Genomic DNA, 20,257 nt, shown 5'->3' with positions numbered 1-20,257 from the left:
TTTGCCTTTGTGTGATGGTTACATTTATGAAAAACGACTAATCAGTCTTTTGTAGTTAATATTGGTTAGTTTTAGTCTAGGAAGGGTCCTCATTACGCTTTCAGCATTATAGAAACAAAAAGGCATCTTCCTTGCCTTCAGAAGCTTGCTCTTTAATAGATAGCACACGAATAAAAGGAAAAAATACCCCTATGGGACAAGTTGTAGGTATATTTGCTGAGCTGTGGCATTGTTTGGTTACTGTTAGACAATTGGCTCTAATCTTGATTTGGTAGCAGTTTCCCTTTTGAATAGTATTTTATTTAAGCATGTCTTTTAAATTTTTCAGGGATCTGGGTCACATGCTTTTTTTTGAACGAGAACTTTAAAGTTCAGACTCTTTAATGAAATTAGAGTTATAAATTGGGTTTGATTATTCGAATCAAAAGAGTCTGAGTAATATTTTTTCCTGTTAATATAAATTATTTTATGGATTTCCATTTGGGATTTTCACCTATCCTAAAACATATGACATATTTTACAATTATTATTATTATTATACAAACATATTTTAATTTAAAACTCAGGAGTACTCCTATTAGTCTGTTGGCATCAGTTTGCTTTTAAGCAGTAGCCTAAAAACCACTTCTGAGATTGGTGTACTCAGCAGCTTGCAAAATCAAACCATTAGCAAAAAATAGTTTTGAACTCCCTAAAGATTTTGTTATTGACTTCCATTAGTGTAAGTTCTGTCCCAGAGCTGCAGATTGAGCATAAATATTGCAGGCATCAGTATGAAGCAGTGCCATTAATGCAGGTGTCCTTGAGTGGTTTTTTTTAATAACATGGAACAAATCGCGCATGAGAGAGATGTCTTATGAATCTTCACAAATGTGGACCAACTGCCTTTATATGTGAGTGTGTAACACTCGGTGATAAATACAGACATTACTTGCATTAAAGCTATTTTTTCTAATGTTCTACACTAGTATTGATAGTCATCTCTTTATATGAAAGAACTAATACTGCTTATTTTCATTTATATGATTGTCCTTGCCATTCTGCAGATCTGACCTGGGAATAAAAAGTAGGCAGACAATGGTAGGTCTGCTGCCAGTAATGAACTTGTAGGTGTTCCATGAATGGTAGTCGTGATTAATATTAAGGGTCCTATTTAATAACCTTGATTGAAGAACTGATGAAGTGGTATGTTCTCAAATCAGCACTCCTACAAGCTTTTTTACCAGTGTGTTTTTTCTTCAGTGATACTAATGTATTCCTTCAAAGATGTTGCGATCACTCTTTGGTACATCAGGGGGAAAAGTAGCTGTTATGAAATAAATAAATAAATATTTGCTTCCCAGAGCATCTAACCTTGGTAAAGCAACTTGATACGCCCTACGTATATTGCTGTGACATGGTCTCACTTCAGGTACAATGAGAATACATGTATTCCATCTCCAATCTAGATAGGTTTGGGTTTTTTTTATAACACTGCGGGTATTTCCACATCTAGCCTCCTCACTTCCAATTTTTAATTCATAAAATAATATTTTCTTCTGTTTAAAAATTTTTCCCCTACTCTGCTTCTGTGTGAAACTGCCTTGCAAAGAACTGTGAAGAGTGGCAGATTCTGCAGAGTAAATAGTGAACCTGGATCTAAATAAACTGCTGTCAAATATCCAAGCAAATACTGTTGTTTTCTTTTTCCCTTTGAATTACTGCAGGTTGTTACAGCAACATTAGGTGTTACTTGTCCAGTATTTCCAGGGAGATGTGTTGACAAATCATAAACATTTAAATGAGAATAGAGACTTCTAGAGAAATAATACAAGAAGGCAGTTCAGTTGCTATCATCATTCTTTGAGCTTTTTGAGGAAAACGCTCATTTTCCAAAATGTAAATGGATTTGATATGTTGAATAGGTAAGAGTTTCAGGTTTTCCAAATGTCATACTGGGTGAGGTTTTTTTAATGAGAGTAACTTGAAATGGATGGTGAACTGTTGGGAAGACTGTTACCATTCTGTATCCATCACATCAGAATCTGCCTTGGGCACCTCCAGAATGTTTGCTTTCTGTCAGACATAAAATATTGTGATGGATAAATCCCCCAGTAAAGGTCGGACCCTGGCAGCAATGCTTACTCATCTGAGAAACTAAAAGGTCAGAATACTCAAGATGCTGGTAAGACTAGAAGTTCAGCATCACAGTAACGTATGGTTGTACTTCCACTCTTAATTTTATGTGAGTCTATAGTGTTTGGTACTTCTGGAAGTTCATTTCTGTAGTTGAGTGCACTGTTATAGTCTTACGTACCAGTTCAGTGTTTTTCAGCCTTCGCTGAACTTCTTTAATTGAAATAAATCCATTTTGTGGTAAACATCTCTTGCCTTACGGGTTTTTAGTAAAGTATTCATCCTAGTACTGTGATAGCATTGTTGTCTTAACACTACGACAGAATTAGGATGATCATCTGATGCTAAGATTTCCATGCTAACAGATAAAATTATTTTAGAAAACAGTGATTGACTCTTGATTGTTTTAACCATCTGAACAGTCTCTAAAATACTACTGGACTGCTCATATGAATTATCTGAGCAGCCTCTTGAAGAGTTTATTTGTAGATGATTATGATTACTAAGCCTAGGAACCACAATGAAGTAGATTTTCCACTGTGTTAGCACGTAACCTCACTGTGGACTTAGAGCCTGGTCTGTGTGGAGCAGCAGGAAAATGCTCTGTCCGGAGCGCAACGCAGAATCCAGAAATAGGCCTCTTGGAATCTCGGGCTGGCCCCTGCTCTTTCTCTGGGCCCATCTCTTTTGTTGACCCAAATTATTTCCCCTTCACTGGTTCTGATGTATTATTATTGTTATTTCAGTGAGGTTTTGCTTTTGATAAAGGAATGGGATTTCCCCACTTTACTGTAAACATTGTGAGAAAAAGCTTTTAGGACATTATTCTAGACATAGTTTAGCTGTAGCCAGATAAGAATAAAAATATCAAAACCTCCTTGGCCTGTCATTAGAGATTAAGGAAAAGCATTACGAAGAAATAGGACTGTGCTTCATTTGACTATACGCAGCATATGAAACAGAAGCTTCGTCTAACTGTTTGTGCCTTACTCCTCCAAGAGTGTAAGAAACTTGTTATACATAGCAACATTAAAAACCACACAGAATCTTGTAGTAGAGAAAAGGAATTTTAATGTAGAAGAGACCAGGTGGGAATTGGTTCTGGAACAGAAGTAAATATGTACATTTACTAAGGGAATCTGTGACATACAAAGCATAACACTATTTCCTGGTAGTTTTTTTCCATTCGATGGCACTAATATCTCTATAATTAAGAGCAATGGAAGTATTTAGAGGAAAACTGTATAGTGTTATAAACCATTCTTTTTTTAATTGAACAGCTGTAATTTCTACCAATGGAACAAACTATATTATAAGAAAATGATTATTAGTTTAAAATGCAAAGTTAAATGAATGCAAAATTAACAAACAGATGGTGAAGAATAATTGTGTTTTATTTTACTCCTGGGTACAAGGGCTCATGCATGATTGTAAAAATGTCATCACACTTCGTAAACCTGAAAGCAAACAGAATTTGCAGTTGTGCACATCTGTTTTGGGACACTGCTAAAGGGTTAGAAGAATCAATGTTGTTTTCAAATAAGGGTATTCATCAAAAGGATATCATTTACTTAACAGTTATGGCTTCTGCTAAGTATCAGACTTAATGTTCTGTGGAATTCATTACAAAATTTGGCAGCTTTTTTCTTCACAAGCTACTGAGGCAGCATGCTGCAAAACAAAACGAACAGCCTCTTCTTATGCTCCCCTCCCCGAACCCCAGTACAACTGTTGAATTACGTGCTAAATATTTGACCGGTAATTTCAGGCTTTTAAATTCTAGGTCAAGATGTTGCACTTCAGAATGCTTGCCCAAGGAATGTCAGTGATGGACAGGATGGAAAGACAGGGGGCTTATTTGTTTATTTCAGTAGTTAGTGAATTAAAAACAGGATATGTAATGTTTGGGGATACCATGCTTTGGGAGGAGGAATGGGAGAAATATGTATAAGTGACTAATTTAGTCAAATTGAAAAAACCCTAAAAGCCCCAGCCAGATAAAACGTGAAGCTTTTATTAGAAAAGAAATTATATTAATGTTTCAAGCTGGTAGTTTCAAAGTATGCCATCTAATTGCTTTATTTGAGCTCAATTTACAAAAATTAGTGAACTGAAGATGTAGGATTTTGTTTACAATGACTCTGTGCCATTTGGAGAGCGCAATTTAGGAACAGCCAAGGAAATAGGAATTATGAACAATAAGGTACTGATTGCAGTCAGTGGGGAAGGAATACTAAGGAGGTGCTCACTAATGAGGAAGGTATTAAAGGCAGGAAATTCTTGTATTTTTTTATGTCTGTACATAATCCAGAGTTCCTTGTCACCCCATCCCTACTATTACCTTGTAAATTAGGCGTATCATTGAGTATATATAGTGACTTTTGCTGACATTAACTTTCTGTTAAACTGAGTTAATATATCTACAGAATTTTTCTTAAAAGAATGCATTATTAATACTATAAAATCAAACACGCAAAGTTAGGATGTGCCAGAAGACGGACTGTCTGCAGACAATTAATATCCTTTGCACACAATTAATATCCTTAGTGCGTATGCCTGATTATGCAGTCTTGAATTGTATGATCACATGCAGAACAGCTAGTGCCTAGTTCAGTCCATAGGATGGACATTGCTGTCTTAGTTAAAACCTCTTCAACGTTGCATTTTTTCATTGCTGTTCATTGTGTAGGTATGTAGACTATTCCAATACTGCTGAAAGGAAAGAATTACTCGTTTCTGCATGAGTTTTTCTGTGATGTTTCTACTATAATAAAAATGTGAATAACTTTGTCCATGAATTTTTCCATATAGCAGATTTATGTGGCCTTTTTATGCATTTTGGGCTCCATTTTACCCGAGAGAAGTTGAATCATTACTTTTTTTTATTTTTACTGAAAAATATCTGCTAATTTGGATAGCAAATTGAAAGAGTTTAAAAAACACTCTGACTTACTAAAAAGTTGTGCTGATATTCCAGTTCTTTCTTCACTCTTGGAGCTGTCAGTGCACAGTCTACGTAGAGATCAAGACTGTGTTTTTATGGGGAAAAAACCAGTCTTTTAAAAGTAAGGTTAACAACTAAAAAAACTTAAGAAAAGCTTAACTTGGTGCCCTGCCTGATACCATAATAGAGCTCTGTGAAAGAAGTGAAACTAGATCTGTTTTGCAGGTCATCATTCAGTTTCCATAACTAAGTGGTTTTATCTCCCCCAAGCAATCCACAACTTTTTTTCAATACGTGCCTTTTTCCCCCTCTACAAATTAAGCACAGTCCTAGAAGTAACGGTTTCTTTAATGCAGAGGCTCCTTTTAAGAGGTCTATTTTATGCTCTAAATCCATGTTTGATCGCAATCCTTTTTGTGTTTTAATGTACATACATAGTTATAGTTGTACATATGTGTGTCTGTTCATTCCTTTATCTGTATCTCTCTGTATGTGTGTTGCCTTGTAATTGTCTGACTATATAATTTCCTTGCATCGGGGGAAAAAAGGAAAGGCAGACCTCCCAAACTGCAGGATTAAAACCTTTTTAGCTACATACAGACCTCTGCTATTTGAGCTGGCTGAGCGATAACGGTACAGCACTAGGAGTCAGAGGACAGTGTACTTTTCCCTTCTTGTAGTCTTCATCCAATTTAATTTCCCTAGGACTTCTGACTTTTTGTTCAAGTTGATTTTTTACCTGCTTCCACTCTTCCTCGTTCTTCCTGCATCCACTCTTCCTCGTTCTTCCTGCATCCTATCTCCTTAACCTTTCTATTCCCTTTTCCCCAGGCTCCTTTTGAGATCTGTCCCTTCACCATTTTCTGTGTCTTAGCACATCAGTTCCCTCTGCTCTTTATTCAATTTTAGTGCCTGGTTTTATTTAATTGGCCCTTGAAGTGTCATCCCTGCCCCTCTTCAGCTTCCATCTCAATCCATGGTTTCTCTTCCCAGTCTCATCGGACTCATTCATGCAGCGTAGTTACCCCCTTTTGTCTCTTTGACCCATATTTGTTCATCTGCCTGTGTCCTGGATGCTCTCATTCCCCAGGCAATTTCAGTGACAAGTAGTATCAGGAGCCTTAGGGATGTCTGCTTTCCGTTCCAGTGGCTTATTGTGCTTAGGCTTAGAATATTTATTACAGACTTCCTCTCTCTAATCCTTGTCATACCGAAGCAATCTTTGCAGAAGGTACGTGTAGTCTGATCAGTGCTAGAAATTGGAGAAGATCAGTCATGATCAATGAGAGTAGGTTTTTCTGTGATTTCTCACTGACAGATTTTTGGAAGTGTTTTACGTTAAAAAAAATAGTTTTCTCAAGCTTGGTCATGTCTGGCTAGATCTGCAGGATAAGGGCAAAAGTTCCACCCCCCACACTAAAATTCCTGCCAAATTGCAAGTCCTGTGAGTGAAGTTGTTTTTGAGATGAGCAAAATGTTTTTCTTACTGACTTTTCTATTCTCAGAAATGGCTGGAAAGTTTTGACTGAGTGTTCCAAAAGCATTTAAGACCATTTAGGCATGTATTATGTGAAGCTTAAGCCCAGCTTTTTATCACTGAGAAAACTTACATGAATAGAACAGAATTTATGTGGAAATCTTTGTAAGCAGTACTCATTCACATCCTGTCATTGATAGTGCCACGCTGACAAAACATTTGGTGTGGACTTAGCTGTGTTACCAAGTAGGAATTTTTGTCAACATGTTCTAGGCAGGCTTCAGCTCAAGACTGTCATCTAAATTTTAGACCTCTACGTGGATATGTCTACCTGTGAGCTGTGTTTAAATTCCAGTTATAGGCAATGGAGATCTGGCTGGTATTGTCAACAGAGCCCGAAAATGGACGCCCACTGTTTGGTCAACTGAATCGCAAGGAAATAAATTCCATGAAATTACTAAGTCTCTATTAAGTGTAATGGGAGCTCAAACACTTGGCTCATATATAGACACTAAATTTAGAGCCTGAAGTTTAGATGTCCTCATCTCAAGCCTTGTGTCATTTGGAAGCACAATGTGACTGTATCAGCAGTAAATTCTCCTTTCACTGAGTTTCTATTAAATGGCTTTGCAAATGTAATTATGCCACCCTAGCTGTAGCATAGACATAACCTACAGAATGCATAAACCACTTCAGAATCCTTATGTGTGATTCAGGAACATAGGAGCTGTGCTGTATTAGACAGAAAGTTGACTTCATCCCAGTATCTTCTGCAATGACCAGTAACAGATGCCTACAGAAGATCATTAAACAACAAGCATGTAGCAATGTTTCCCCCAATTATTTTTTTTCAAGCCTCCAACAATTTGTGGCTCATGCTGTGCTCTGCCAACAAAAAGAAACGTCTACACATACTTCTTAAGACCTTCCGAGCATGAATCAAATGGAACTGGCACAATAGTCTGTTTTCTGAGCCTGCCAAAAAACAGCCTTAAACCAAAGCTGATGATTTCTGTTCTTGCCTTGTTTGTCCTGAAGTTGCTGATGCTGAAGCCTAATAATCGCAATTTAAATTACATTAAACATTATTGACCTTCTCATTGTTGACGCGCTAACTAAACAACAGGCTCATGTGTGCCCTTCTGTCACGGTGGATATTAGATGAGAATTAAGCAAATAGTTGGTTGTTAGCTGTGGGAAAGCTCAGACTCACTCAAAACATTTACATTATCCTAAATCTTGTAGAAAGCGAAGAGGTGAATAAAAAAAATGCTTTTCCTCATGAAAGTGTGAAAAAAGCAGCAAAGGCAGAGTCTGGAGGAAATCATATGCGTGCAGTTATTCCGTTAGCTTATGTAATGATGAGAATAGAACTTCAAGGCACACAAACCCTTCTGGGGAGCTTCTGAATAGGCAGGGTTTGGGAACATTTCAGGTTATATGAGGAAGGATTTGTGCACCATAAAACTTCACATGTTTTTCTCTACCGGTTTCAGATTTCAAATAAAAAAATATTATCTCCCTTGGCAAACTTGCTTCTTAGAGTTTATTAACCTGTCACAACTATTATGAAAAACACCCCTGCAAAACATAAATGCTTTATTGTCCCAATTTTTAAGATGCCTCGATACCAACACCATTTATTTAATGTAATTTTTTATTAAGGTGAAAAATGAGGCAACTGGTGGGAAGGAGGAGCAAAGTAGTGGCTTACAGAGAGCCTGAAATCTCTACACTTAAAGGGACTTTTGCTTTCTACCCTGATTGCACGTGTTGAGTCACTGATAGTGGTGTTAGTCATCATCATTTATATCTATCTTCTTACCTTTGTTCCCTATTTCTGTATAGATAACAGGGCTGATGATGGACAAATGGAGTATCTAGTCAAGAATTCTGCATTAGAAGTCAGTCTTTCTCAGCCATGTGTTGAGCTTGGCCAAATGACATCTTTTCTGGTTGTCCATGTTTTTTCCATACAGTTTTAGAAGCAAAGCTTGATAGTTTGTTTCTACAATTGTCTTTTTTTTTTTTTTAAGCTTACTTCAGACTAATCAGAGCACGAAGTGGACACTGTAGTAAAGTTTTAATACATGCTGTCTCTGTTAGGAACATTATCATTTTAAATTACAGTTAGAGAAATCTGAATTTTAATTTCTTCAATTTTGGTATGTGTTAAGGATTGAGGAACAAAAATAACTGATCTCTGATTGACTTGCTTGTTAGAAATTTCAGTAATTTCCAAATTTGTGACATGATTAATACAAAATTTTAAAAGTTAGAAGGTAGTTTCCAGTACTCCTGGAAATGCGTGCTATTTAATACCTTTTCTAATCAGTAGTTCAGCTGAAAGCCATTAATTCTTTTTATGTTGCCATCTTACTGCATTGTGCTCTTAAATGCTTTATGGTACTTAAAATGGTGTATTTGACATTAGAGGTGCTAATGGTGATTAGTCTCTGTAAGCAATCTAAAGCTTTTTCTATATGATGGAGTAATCAATGAAGATTATCAGAACTGCCAGAGAACGTATTTCATTAATCACTGTTTATACTAAGATTTCTTTGCGTTCAGTCTCGTTAATGACAGGATGTTAAGGTCCAGTTCTCCTTAGTGACAGGTTTGTATGATAGCAGTTTTCAGTAGCTAAACAGTCTGAAATTTGCTGTTAGAGGTAATACATTAAATTGTTTAACTAAGGACAGATGGCTTGTATGCATTTTTGGGTACACTATCATAAAATTAAAATTGCTTATTGGTATCATAGGTTTTGTTGGCTGACCTTTTTAAAGCTAAGTAAGTTCATAATCAATGAAAACCTTTTGTCATTTTGCTTAAAAAACATTTTGTAGTATCTAATACTAAAATTTAATTTTACTTCACTAATCAGGTCACAACTAAGTATTTATTCAAAGTCCATATTTTATCCTTTCCTTAATGTCTGTCTCCTAAGGGTTGTTACTTGTCCAGTTGCTGAGGTAGTAATGCTATAAAGTAATTCTAAGAGCAATAAAATAATGATAAAATATGACCTCTGATTTGTTCTTAGTACTATCTGGATAAAATTTTACGTTATAAACACAGGCATCTTTTCTTCATTTGAACTTGCAGTGAGTTTTGGAGTACTTCAAAATATGGAGCAACAGGGAGTTGATGTAAAGTTGGAATACATCTTTTGTCAATTTTTTTTTTCCTAACGATGTAGAAGGTTACAAGGACGTAAACAGTAAGCTGTTTCTCTTGTCACCATTTTACAGTTTGGCCATCTGTTTCCATTAAAACCAGTAGCATTTGTGACATTCAGCTGAGCTTCCAAGCCACAGGCAGAACTAACCATTTTGTTGAGCTGATTTTGGTGCAATTATGATTCTAGCATGGCGGTACGGTCCTCCCGGAAATTTTCTGTGTGGTTTCTTCTACTCTTTCTTGGAGGATTTACTCCCATACAACTAGAAATGAGAGGAGGTGATTGATCAGGTTCTCTTATGTTTTCTGTTAATTCACTTAGTTCTTCCTCTTTCACTGTATTTGTGTGTCATATCTGATCCAATGGGATTAGTGAATAAAGGGAATTTTAAAATGAAATTTGAGAGAGCGCATAGCTACTTGCTTTTAAAAATGAGATATTTTTCTGCTTGTGTGAAAAAAAAAAAGATGTAAAAGAAAATGTGAAAAGGACCAAGTGGAAAGAGGTGTGGACAGTTTTAAATAATGGAAATTACAGTAGTAAGAAGTAGCAGACGTGTGGATGGGATCGGAGCTTTCTTGCCACAGGTGAATGAGCTAGGAGCTTGCTGAAGGAAATGGTCAATGAAGGACTTTTTGAGTAGGAAAATAGTCTGCTGGCTCTGCTTTAGTGACATTTATTTTATTGAATGTACTATGAATTAGTAATGAACTATCTCTCCAGCTTTCTGGCGCCTTGTAAATTTTTTTTCTGTAGAACAGGACTGTAAAATTATTTGATCCATGAACAAAACAGTGTTTGGCTTGCTTTGACAGCTTGCCATTTTCCTATACCTACCCTTTGAATACTCAGATTCAGCTTCCACCCCCTTCACATAATGCCTTATTTTGTGCTCATGCTAATGAAGTTGAGGACTCTGTTCTGTCTCTGTTACTGTCCTCATACAGTGTGGTAAAGATACCTCATTTCACTGGCAATGTGATTTATTCCTTCCTTCTACCTCCTACTGTCCTGATGCCGTATTTTAGCAATACAGTAGTAAAGTAGTATTTGTTACTGAGTTTATTTAGCAGAGCTTTTAATTTTTTTTTAAATTAATATGCTTCACTGTTCATATCCTTACTTCATGAAGGTTAGTTAGTCATGATAGCTGCATACTTATTCTTCTGGGGTCACAGTATGTGGCCTGGTTTCAGAGAAGTTTTGGCTTCTACTGCTGGAAAAGTAACTCTTCTCATCAACAGCTGTTGCCAGAAAAATCCCTTTGGGCATTTGTTTCATCAGACTGCTTTATCTCTCTTATAAATTCAGCAAATGTTGATATTCTGTGCTTTTTATTTGCTTCAGATGATATATACCACATTGTTTGTAAAGTGTGTGTTTTACTTAGCTGCCAAATGCTTTTCCTTGCCAGTGCAGTTTAGCAGATGGGTTTGAAGGGTTCAATTAAATGTAATTTGGGCTTCCATTTTTCTTCCAGCATCTTCACATGATTCCTTAAATCAACATCAACATTTTTCAAGGCTTTGCAGTATTCCTGTAGTTTACTCATTCCTAATAATTGTATCATTTGGTCTGCAGTATTTTGAGAAAGGTGTATTCTGATTTTACGTTTGTTATGTACCATTGTTGATCGGTGGTTGTGAAAAACAGATGTGTTTAAAAATGCCACTAATACTGCTATTTTAATCCATTATTCCCAGCTTTTAGTAAATATTGGATTCTTAGAGTGCTTGCAGTTCTTTCAAAATTTTCTTTCCTAATGAGATAATTCTAACAATTAACATAATTAACAGGGCTAACTGTGGGATGCAACAAATTCTCTGTTGAGTACTTTCTTGAGGGATACATTTTGGACCTTAGTTCCTCCCAGGTTCCTGGTCTGAGTGTTTCTTACCAAGTAATATCTTAGAAGAACGTGTGGCTTGTCTGTAAGAGTTGGGCCTTAGCTGTAAACTGGGCCATCTCAATAGGCTGTAGGATTGTCAAGTACAAAATAGTGCAGTGGGTCATATGCTGTTTAACGTGTAGCTGCCATTCATGAAGCTGGACGCTTTGGGCTATATTTTCGTAATTTCACATCTAAGTTTATGATTTACCTTCTACAGCATCCTCAGTGAGTGTTTACTGAATATATCATTTCCTAAAACAAGTTTCTTGCATGACTTTGGTTTTGTTGGCAGTCCTTAAACTTACTGTTGCTACCTTCTTCACCTGCATCAAGAACTCTATGTTATTGTTTGCTTATCTTGTCCCTCCTCCTCTCCTCTGCGTTTCAGCTAGTAAAGTAACAGAATGCATTCTTCCATGCTGTTAGTACGTGTTAGAGACATGGGTAGAGGTGAGATGTCTTGCAGGTCTGAAGACTAGACTAAGTGTTGTAGCACAGAAATATGGCAGTAGCTATCCGTAGTGATCCGCTCTAATTTCTGTGCCAAAGCATTTTATCTTTTTACACTGCATTTGTGTTTAGCATAAACTAATACTTATGTCTTTCTCCTGTCCACGAGTTGTGATGCAGGCAGATATTTTGCTGAAGACATTAATTTCATCTGGTTTTAAAAATACCAGTGTAGCTGTTAACACAGGCAGTTTTGTGATTTGTATTTTCCTATGGGCTGGTTTCGATATCTGTGGACTTGTAGTAGCACTATTTCATACCTAATTTCATGCCAGGCTTTCAAACACAGAAGAATTATGGTAATAAATATTGCCTGTATTCTAAGAATTAAGTAGATGCAGTATGTAACTTTTCTTTGATTTGGTTTATGTTCATATTTGGATGTTACTTGACACTTGAGCTAGTAATCAAACATGCCAGTGTTGGTATTATATTTTTATTATGAAAAATGAGAGTCCCTGAGCTCAGTTGCTGCTGTATGTTATGTATGCCTTCCTGTGAGCCACTGACCTGTTTTTTCTTAAGTTTACTTCAAATCTTGCAGTGCTGTGCTCTAGCCTTAAAAAGTATTGTTGCCTTGGTGAAGAAGTGCAAAAGCATGTTACAGTGCTTCAGGGACTGTAATGAATCCCAGAAAGAAAAAAGACTGATTAACTGAATCAGAAAGGTGTGGGTGATGTTTTACAAGCAGACCGATGGAATCTGTTCCCTCTTGACTAGAGAACTGGAGGGTTATTGGGTAGTTCTTTCTGAGAAGTTATTTCTTTACAGATGTGACTATGGTCTCTAATAATAATCATGCTTATTTATGACTTCTCCAAGATTGGTAGTGATACTTGGTGTAGTCTTGAAAAGAGAGATGAGAAGAAAGTGCTAGGTTATGTAATGCATTTTCACCCAGGGAGAATTGTATAATGTCAATAAGGTTTTCAGTAGAACATGGTATTTCATTTCCGTTTGCATTTCTGATTACAGTGTTTACAGTTTTACATTACAACTTACAGAGCTTTGTGGTTTTTAGTTATAACCAATCGACAGCGTAGTGTTGTCTGCCTTTATTACTCAGAATAAGTGTCCAAGCCTCTTTACTGAAGGCATAGCTCAAGTTAGATAACATTTAGACAGAAAATGCTTTTCTGTGACAAGAAGAATCTCGGTCATCAGTGTGCATTTAGAGTGGGTTTCATTAAACATTTTAAGGTGGAAAGATCTGGGAGTGCCACTAAAAGACATAGTCCACTAGTTTCCTTCTCAGTATTCTGTTAAATGAGGCTGGGGAACAGATCTGGCTGAAAAATTACAGGAAAATTACAGGAAAAAGTAGGTTTTGAACAATTTGTTATGTTTGCTTTTCAGCGATGTGCATATTGTAAGCACCTTGGAGCCACTATCAAATGCTGTGAAGAGAAATGTACCCAGATGTACCATTACCCCTGTGCTGCTGGAGCAGGCACATTTCAGGATTTCAGTAACTTGTCCCTCCTTTGTCCAGACCATATTGATCAGGCTCCTGAAAGATGTAAGTACGCGGTATTCAAACGGGACAATTAGTTTTATGAAAACTGCTCTGTGGTATCATCAGCTTAAGAATGCATTTGTTTGGACCTGTTTTCCCAGTTCATGTACCTAAGAATTCATGTATCTTCAGGTATGAGAAAGATGCAAGTTCATACTCTTCTGTTTTTAAAGACTTCCAGTGGTGCACAGCAAAGTTAGTATTTTTTTTAATGACAGAACATGGGAAGCATTTACTCATATGGCTTATCTTCTGTCAGGTTTTAGTTCACATCGATAGGCTTGCTTACTTGCCCTAACTCAGGTTAGAACAACCATATTGCAAACACTTCAGCAAAAATAATAGCTTTAGATCTGTGAGGAGCTTTATTTTATACTTGCTCCAGAGAAGAGTTGGTCCTAAAGCTGTCAGTTTTCTCTTGAGAATAAAACTGTTTCTTTTGGTAGGACTTTATTAAGGTTTAAAGTGAAAGTACTTTTGTTATGAGATTAGTTGAGTATATCAGAAAACCAAATGAAAGGAGTAGTTATTAAGTATTAATTAAATTTGAATTTCATAAGAATGATCAAGTTTTGTATGTGTAAGAACTATGAAAGAATTTCTTGGCTTCATTGGGTTCATTGAACTGTTCATAATTTCAAATGAAATAATAATTGAAAAAAATATTTCTTTGTAGCAAAGGAAGAAGCAAATTGTGCAGTGTGTGACAGCCCTGGAGACCTCTTAGATCAACTTTTTTGTACTACCTGTGGCCAGCACTATCATGGGATGTGCCTGGACATACAAGTTACACCTTTAAAAAGAGCAGGTTGGCAGTGTCCTGATTGCAAAGTGTGCCAGAACTGCAAGTAAGTGAGACTTAAAGGATGTGGAGGAGAGATGGTGTGAGGTTTATGTGCTGTGATTGTAAAACATCTATTTTATCAACTGTACTTTTTTCCAAAATGTGTAGGTTATTTGCCCAGATATATCTGTTATGATACTATATTAAGTAGCTGAACAAACCTTGTGTTGGGAGCTTTCTTTAAAAGAGCTGAGCTGGAACTCCTGCACATTTTACCCCCAGTTACCATTATCTGGTTGGGTTCTGGAGAGCAGGAAAACCTTCTGACTTTTTCCTCCTTTTATACAGGAGGATTTTTCTCACATTTACCAAAATAATGAATTAGTTTAATCTAGTGCCTTTACTGTCTGGGAACCTGTGCCCTTACTTGGCTGACATTTCAGCTGTGCGTGTTCCACATACTGGGTAGGTCCCCTGCATTAAGCCCTCTCTTCTATTTCGTAATATCTTTTAGAGGCAGTTAATGAGTCATTATGAAAACAAAAACATGGTTTAATTGAGCAAATAAAAAAAGTGACATGAGTGACCATGATTGAATTGTTACACCAGACAAACACTGAGACAACGAAACTGTTGTTGCAATATTACAAGGGTTCACTTAGAAAACTCTGACCGCTTGTACCCTTGTTCTCATATAACCTAACCTGATGGACACTGCAGGGTTCTTCTGCTTGCTTGATTTTTTTAAAGGGCTTGCTACAAAAGAAATAAAGGGTTTTGTTCAGCTTTAGTCAGATCAGTTGGAACAGTATGAAGGAAAAAAGCCTCTTCACTACTGCCTCAGGTACCTGATCAGTCAGTGCTTTGCTGTTTTCCAAGTAGAACCCTTGGTATTTGCCAGCATTTAGATTTACCCACTTTAAAGTTTGTTCCCTGATCACACGCAGCTGATAGCAAATGCCAGCAATGAAGTTCTAATGAATGTGAAGCACATTCAAAAAAGTATTTCTAAAAGTGTTGTACTAGGTAATTGAGCTATTTGCTAACAAACCCTCTCTCCAGTGGAAAAGTAGAAGAAAATGTGATGTTTTCACATCTGTTACCTTATGCAGTATGGCAGTTTTATGCCAGTGTTGCAGAATGCAAAGTGAGAGCATTTACTGTTTTTCAAACTACCAGGTCTTCCAGGTAATACAGTAGTATCTAGTATGTGTTATGCCATATATTGTGAAGCTTTATCCAGCAAATCTTCTTGCGTACTTATTTATTGAATTAATTTATTTGAACTATGTCAGAACACAATGCCTTTAAATATTACCAAACTATTTGTCTTAGTCTCTGCAAATTTATTTTATCACTGAAATTTGTGGTGGAGCTCTGTAATGCGTGATTGTAGGAAAATTGAAATCTCTTCCTGTGATGTTTTTTTTGCTCTTGCAGTCGTCTTGGTTGATCTTGTAGGAGCTGTGGTAGTCAGAGGTGATGGCTCGTTTTCTCCTTTGGGAGAAAATACAGTCAGACTATTTGTAGGAACAAGTACAATTGCATGTTCTTTTCAGAAAGAAGTAAAGTAGTATTTAAGATTTTGAACTGATTTCGGTGCAAAAAGACCATTAAATCTGCCTACCTGTGTGTGAATGAAAGTGGGCCGATATCTAGAAGTTGGAATGGTTGCACAGGCTCAGCACTTGTAAGAGTAAGCGTAGTGGTCTGAATTCATACTTAAATATGAATTTGAGGACATTATGTTCGGAGCTGTTCGTAAGTGATATTTGTATATTTTCATGTGCTCAGCTAAGTGTCTTCCTGTTTAGACTTTTCATTAAATAGATTTTTTGTTATGCATTGTTTAAATAATTTTTTTAACCACTTGTTACTTTCTTAGACATTCTGGGGAAGACAACAAGATGCTGGTGTGTGATACATGCGACAAAGGCTACCATACTTTCTGTCTACAACCAGTTATGGATGCTGTACCAACAAATGGTTGGAAATGTAAAGTAAGTTGAAAGGTTTCAGAGTAACTCCTTATGATTTTAAGGCCCCAAATTTTGTTATCCCCATCATGCTGTTCTACGTGTATTGTAGACTGTTGTTGCTGTGTAACGTAACTTTTAACTTCTGAAGGAATCCTACTTGTGCGTAATGATGTGGCTCTACAGCTGCTCTGTGAGGGTAGCTGTCAATGCAGAGTCTGAAGCAGCCTATGTAGGACAGTAAATCAACCCCCCCCAGGGGAAAAGAGAAACGTAGGATCCAGGTGGAGCGGATAACCTTCACTTAATGACAGCTGCTCTCATGATCTAATGCAAATTAAAAAGCAAACTAAAACCTATGCAGTGTAGTATATGTAATATATACTCAAAGGTTCTTTATATTCAACTACTTCTTGCTTATCAGAACAACAGTTCTGCAGCTCAAGGGTTCCTTTGCGTTTGAGGAGAGCAGGATGAATTTGTTGTTTTATCAGTAACTTTGTGAGTAAGTGTATGTAATAATAAAAATACAATTTCTGCGTAACAAGGGAAGTCCCTGTACATGAGATGTATGTAATTTTGTAGTCAGTTTGTGGCAGCCATAAGATGACTGAGATTAGAAATACGAAAGTTTTTTCTCTTAAGAAATGCTCCTTTCAAGTCAGGGAATAGTGCAAGGAAACTCCTTGTGCTGTTGCCCAGGTTCTTCATGCACTATTAGCATATCCTGGATAATTTATTAGCGTTATCAAGAACAGAAACTCTTCAATTTAATTAAAAACAGAAAAATGTCAGTTAATGGCAGTTCTACCACTGAGTGAAATATCATAATTAACAATAAATTCTTGTGATCTCTAGAACTGTAGAGTATGTGCTGAGTGTGGCACACGAACAAGTTGTCAGTGGCACCATAATTGTTTGGTATGTGACAGTTGTTACCAACAGCAAGACAACTTATCTTGTCCATTCTGTGAAAAACTGTGCCTCCAAGACTTCCAGAAAGATATGTTGCATTGTCACATGTGCAAAAGGTAAGAATCCTAATTTTTCTTAAATGGTACTAAAATGCCTAAAGCTTATGGTGAGCTGTATGATGTTGATGCGTTTCTGTGAAGGGTGTAGTTTGTGTTTGATGTACAATCCTACAGTATCTTGTTGTGCAACATCTTGATCCTTCATCCCTAAATACAATGAACAATAGTAGGTAGTCTTATTTTAATCTTAGCAAATAAATTTTAATTGGCAGTTACCTGAGGTGAACAGAGAAATATGTGCTGCTGCTTCTTACATGGCATCTATTTTGTGAGTGAGCAAATTAGAAGAGTCATCGTCCTAACTTTTAAAGACACTTGTATAAACAGGGTTGTTTGCAATGGTCTGTTTTTGTTAAATTTTCAATTAGGTGTTCTCTGTTTAATTTTATGTGTTTTGCTATGCCTGTAATTAAAAAAAAAAAAGCGCTATTGGGAATATTTTAAGAATGTAGACTGTGTTTCATATTCAATGCTATTGTATCTTGCTGTGGAACATCTTGATATTGCTATAAGTGTGGTGTCCAATTGGCTTTAGTGACAGCTTAGGTCTTCATGTTTAAATTAGTTCACTGCTTGACATACCGACGTATCATGCTTATTTCTCTAAAATTCTCCATAATAAAGCATTGATTGCAATTTTTTATTTCCTCATAGGAATGGAAAACAGTGCTATTTTTTAATTGATTTTTACTAGGATACTGTATATTTTCATTATTAAAATCATAGTCACACTAAATTAATCTCCCCAGGTGGATTCACATAGAATGTGACAGATCTCCAGGTAGTGAATTGGAGTCTCAGTTGAAAGACTACATCTGCACTCTTTGTAAACAAGGAGAAGGGGATCAGACTCAGTCATGTGATGTAATGGACACTTCTGAACTCATTCCTGAACCTGACAGTATAACAGGTAATCAGACGTAATCTTTGTATTTCCAAAATGCTAACATCAAATATAAATATCTGCAGCTGTCTCACTAAGTCTTTTGTGATCCAGCCTTTCATATTCTACTCTGTGGAGTTCATCTATTCCTCTATTTAGCAGCAGCTTCCCAAGCCAATCCATGGGTGAGCTGTCGTCTTAATATGCTTTCTGGCTTCAGGATCCCGTATTAGAGACATGGGCAAGTAAGCACCTTAATGGTGGCTCTCAAACTTCCAGCTTCAGCTTGCCACCCTGTAGCAATTCTGTGGACTGCACGACCACCGCCATGTGCATTTCTGATGCCTAAACAGCAGTGTTTGTGCATTGATCTTCCCAATAAAAGAAGTAGATAGCTCAGTTCCATAAGTATCCATGTTCTCAAAAGCCCAATAATTTTTGACTGGAAAGGGGAAGTATTGGCCTACAATAAAACTCTTAATTTTTGTATGTTTAAACATGTTTTGTGTAAACAAGTCATTCTCTTTGACGTTAGCTAATACATGTAAGTGCATACCTTTTGTGAGCAGTAAAGAAATGATGAAGAAAGTGATCCCAGAGGAAGGGCAGTGGCAGTCAGTAACTGTATGTAAATGAGCAGAACTCTGTCAGTGAACATGCACACTGAGCTAGGAAAAAGTGGCAACTTAAACCTTTGAAGATCACTTCTATTCTGAAAGGTCAGTAGAGGCTGTTGGCTCTCGGAAGCCAAAGTAATAGGAAGATGTCCAAGTAATATCCAAAGCTTATGCTGGAAAAATTCCCAGTCTTCTGCTGAAGACCCTTTTGAATAAGTAACAGGTTTATTTGAAAGGCTAAAGTTTTAAGTAATACTTCTGTTAGGATTTCTGGCTAGTAGAAGCATTGACAAGCATACTCTTCTCCCCAAGGAAGAACAGGACTGTCATCTCAACTACTAGGAGTACTCTGGAGCTATTACATCAGTACAGTCATGCAGTGTTTTATACCCAGGAGAGCACTTTTATACATTAAAATGAGATTTGGAGGCAATCTAAATGATTATTTCCTCAAAGTTAAAATATCACTTTAAAGCTGGCAGAGTCTGAGAGCAGTTTTTAGGTGCTAAAAGTAGCATCACCTAATAGTTCCCGGCTTTTTGAACTTTAAAGAGACTTTCCTGAACAGAAAGCTATATTCGTTTGACTTTTTTTGTGCTAACATCCGTCGAGGATCAGTTCCTTTTGAGTTAACACTATTGTTGTGGTTTAACCCAGCAGGCAGCTGAACACCACACAGCCACTTGCTCACTCCCCCGCCCTTAGTGGGATGGGAGAGAATCGGAAAAAAAAAAGTAAAACCCGTGGGTTGAGATAAAGAAGGTTTAATAAAACAGTAGAGGATAATAATAATAATACAGTATACAAAACAAGTGATGCTCAATGCAATTGCCCGTCCCAGAGCAGCGATCGTTGCCCCCCAGCCAACTCTCCCAGTTCATATACTGAGCGTGACACCGTCTGGTCTGGAATAGCCCTGTGGCCAGTTGGGGTCAGCTGTCCTGGCTGTGCCCCCTCCCAGCTTCTTGTGCACCTGGCAGAGCAGGGGAAGCTGAAAAAGTCCTTGACTAGTTCTAGGCACTACTTAGCAACAACTAAAACATCAGTGTGCTATCAACATTCTTCCCATACTAAATCCAAAACACAGCACTGTGTCAGCTACTAGGAAGAAAATTAACTCTATCCCAGCTGAAACCAGGACATCTATATACGTTGTTTTTCCTGCTTCTACTTTGTCTAGTGCATTTTAATGAATTTCCTTAACTTAAAAAGTTTTTACATGAGGAAAAAAGTGAGTATTTCCTGTTTCTGTGCTCTGTAATGATACTGTCAGCCAAAGCAGTGCTCAGTAGTGCCTTTTCCATGCAAATCCCTTTATTTAATATG

General features: G+C 37.0%; 1 protein-coding gene across 1 annotated transcript in view; it reads left to right on the top strand.

Annotated features, from left to right (window-relative positions):
* KMT2C (lysine methyltransferase 2C) overlaps positions 1-20,257 on the top strand; it is a gene marked incomplete at its 5' end in the record, with an annotated part of 219,835 nt that overhangs the window by 112,622 nt on the left and 86,956 nt on the right. The window contains 5 exon segments of the mRNA XM_035899644.1: positions 13,478-13,640; positions 14,314-14,485; positions 16,307-16,421; positions 17,256-17,428; positions 18,181-18,341. Of these exon segments, the coding sequence (XP_035755537.1) occupies positions 13,478-13,640; positions 14,314-14,485; positions 16,307-16,421; positions 17,256-17,428; positions 18,181-18,341 (784 nt within the window).

Source organism: Egretta garzetta, unplaced genomic scaffold (assembly GCF_000687185.1).
Source record: "Egretta garzetta isolate BGI_Z169 unplaced genomic scaffold, ASM68718v1 scaffold117, whole genome shotgun sequence".
Lineage (NCBI taxonomy): Eukaryota > Metazoa > Chordata > Aves > Pelecaniformes > Ardeidae > Egretta > Egretta garzetta.
The sequence above is the reverse complement of the archived record's forward strand: the minus strand, read 5'-3'. Positions and strand labels throughout refer to the sequence as shown.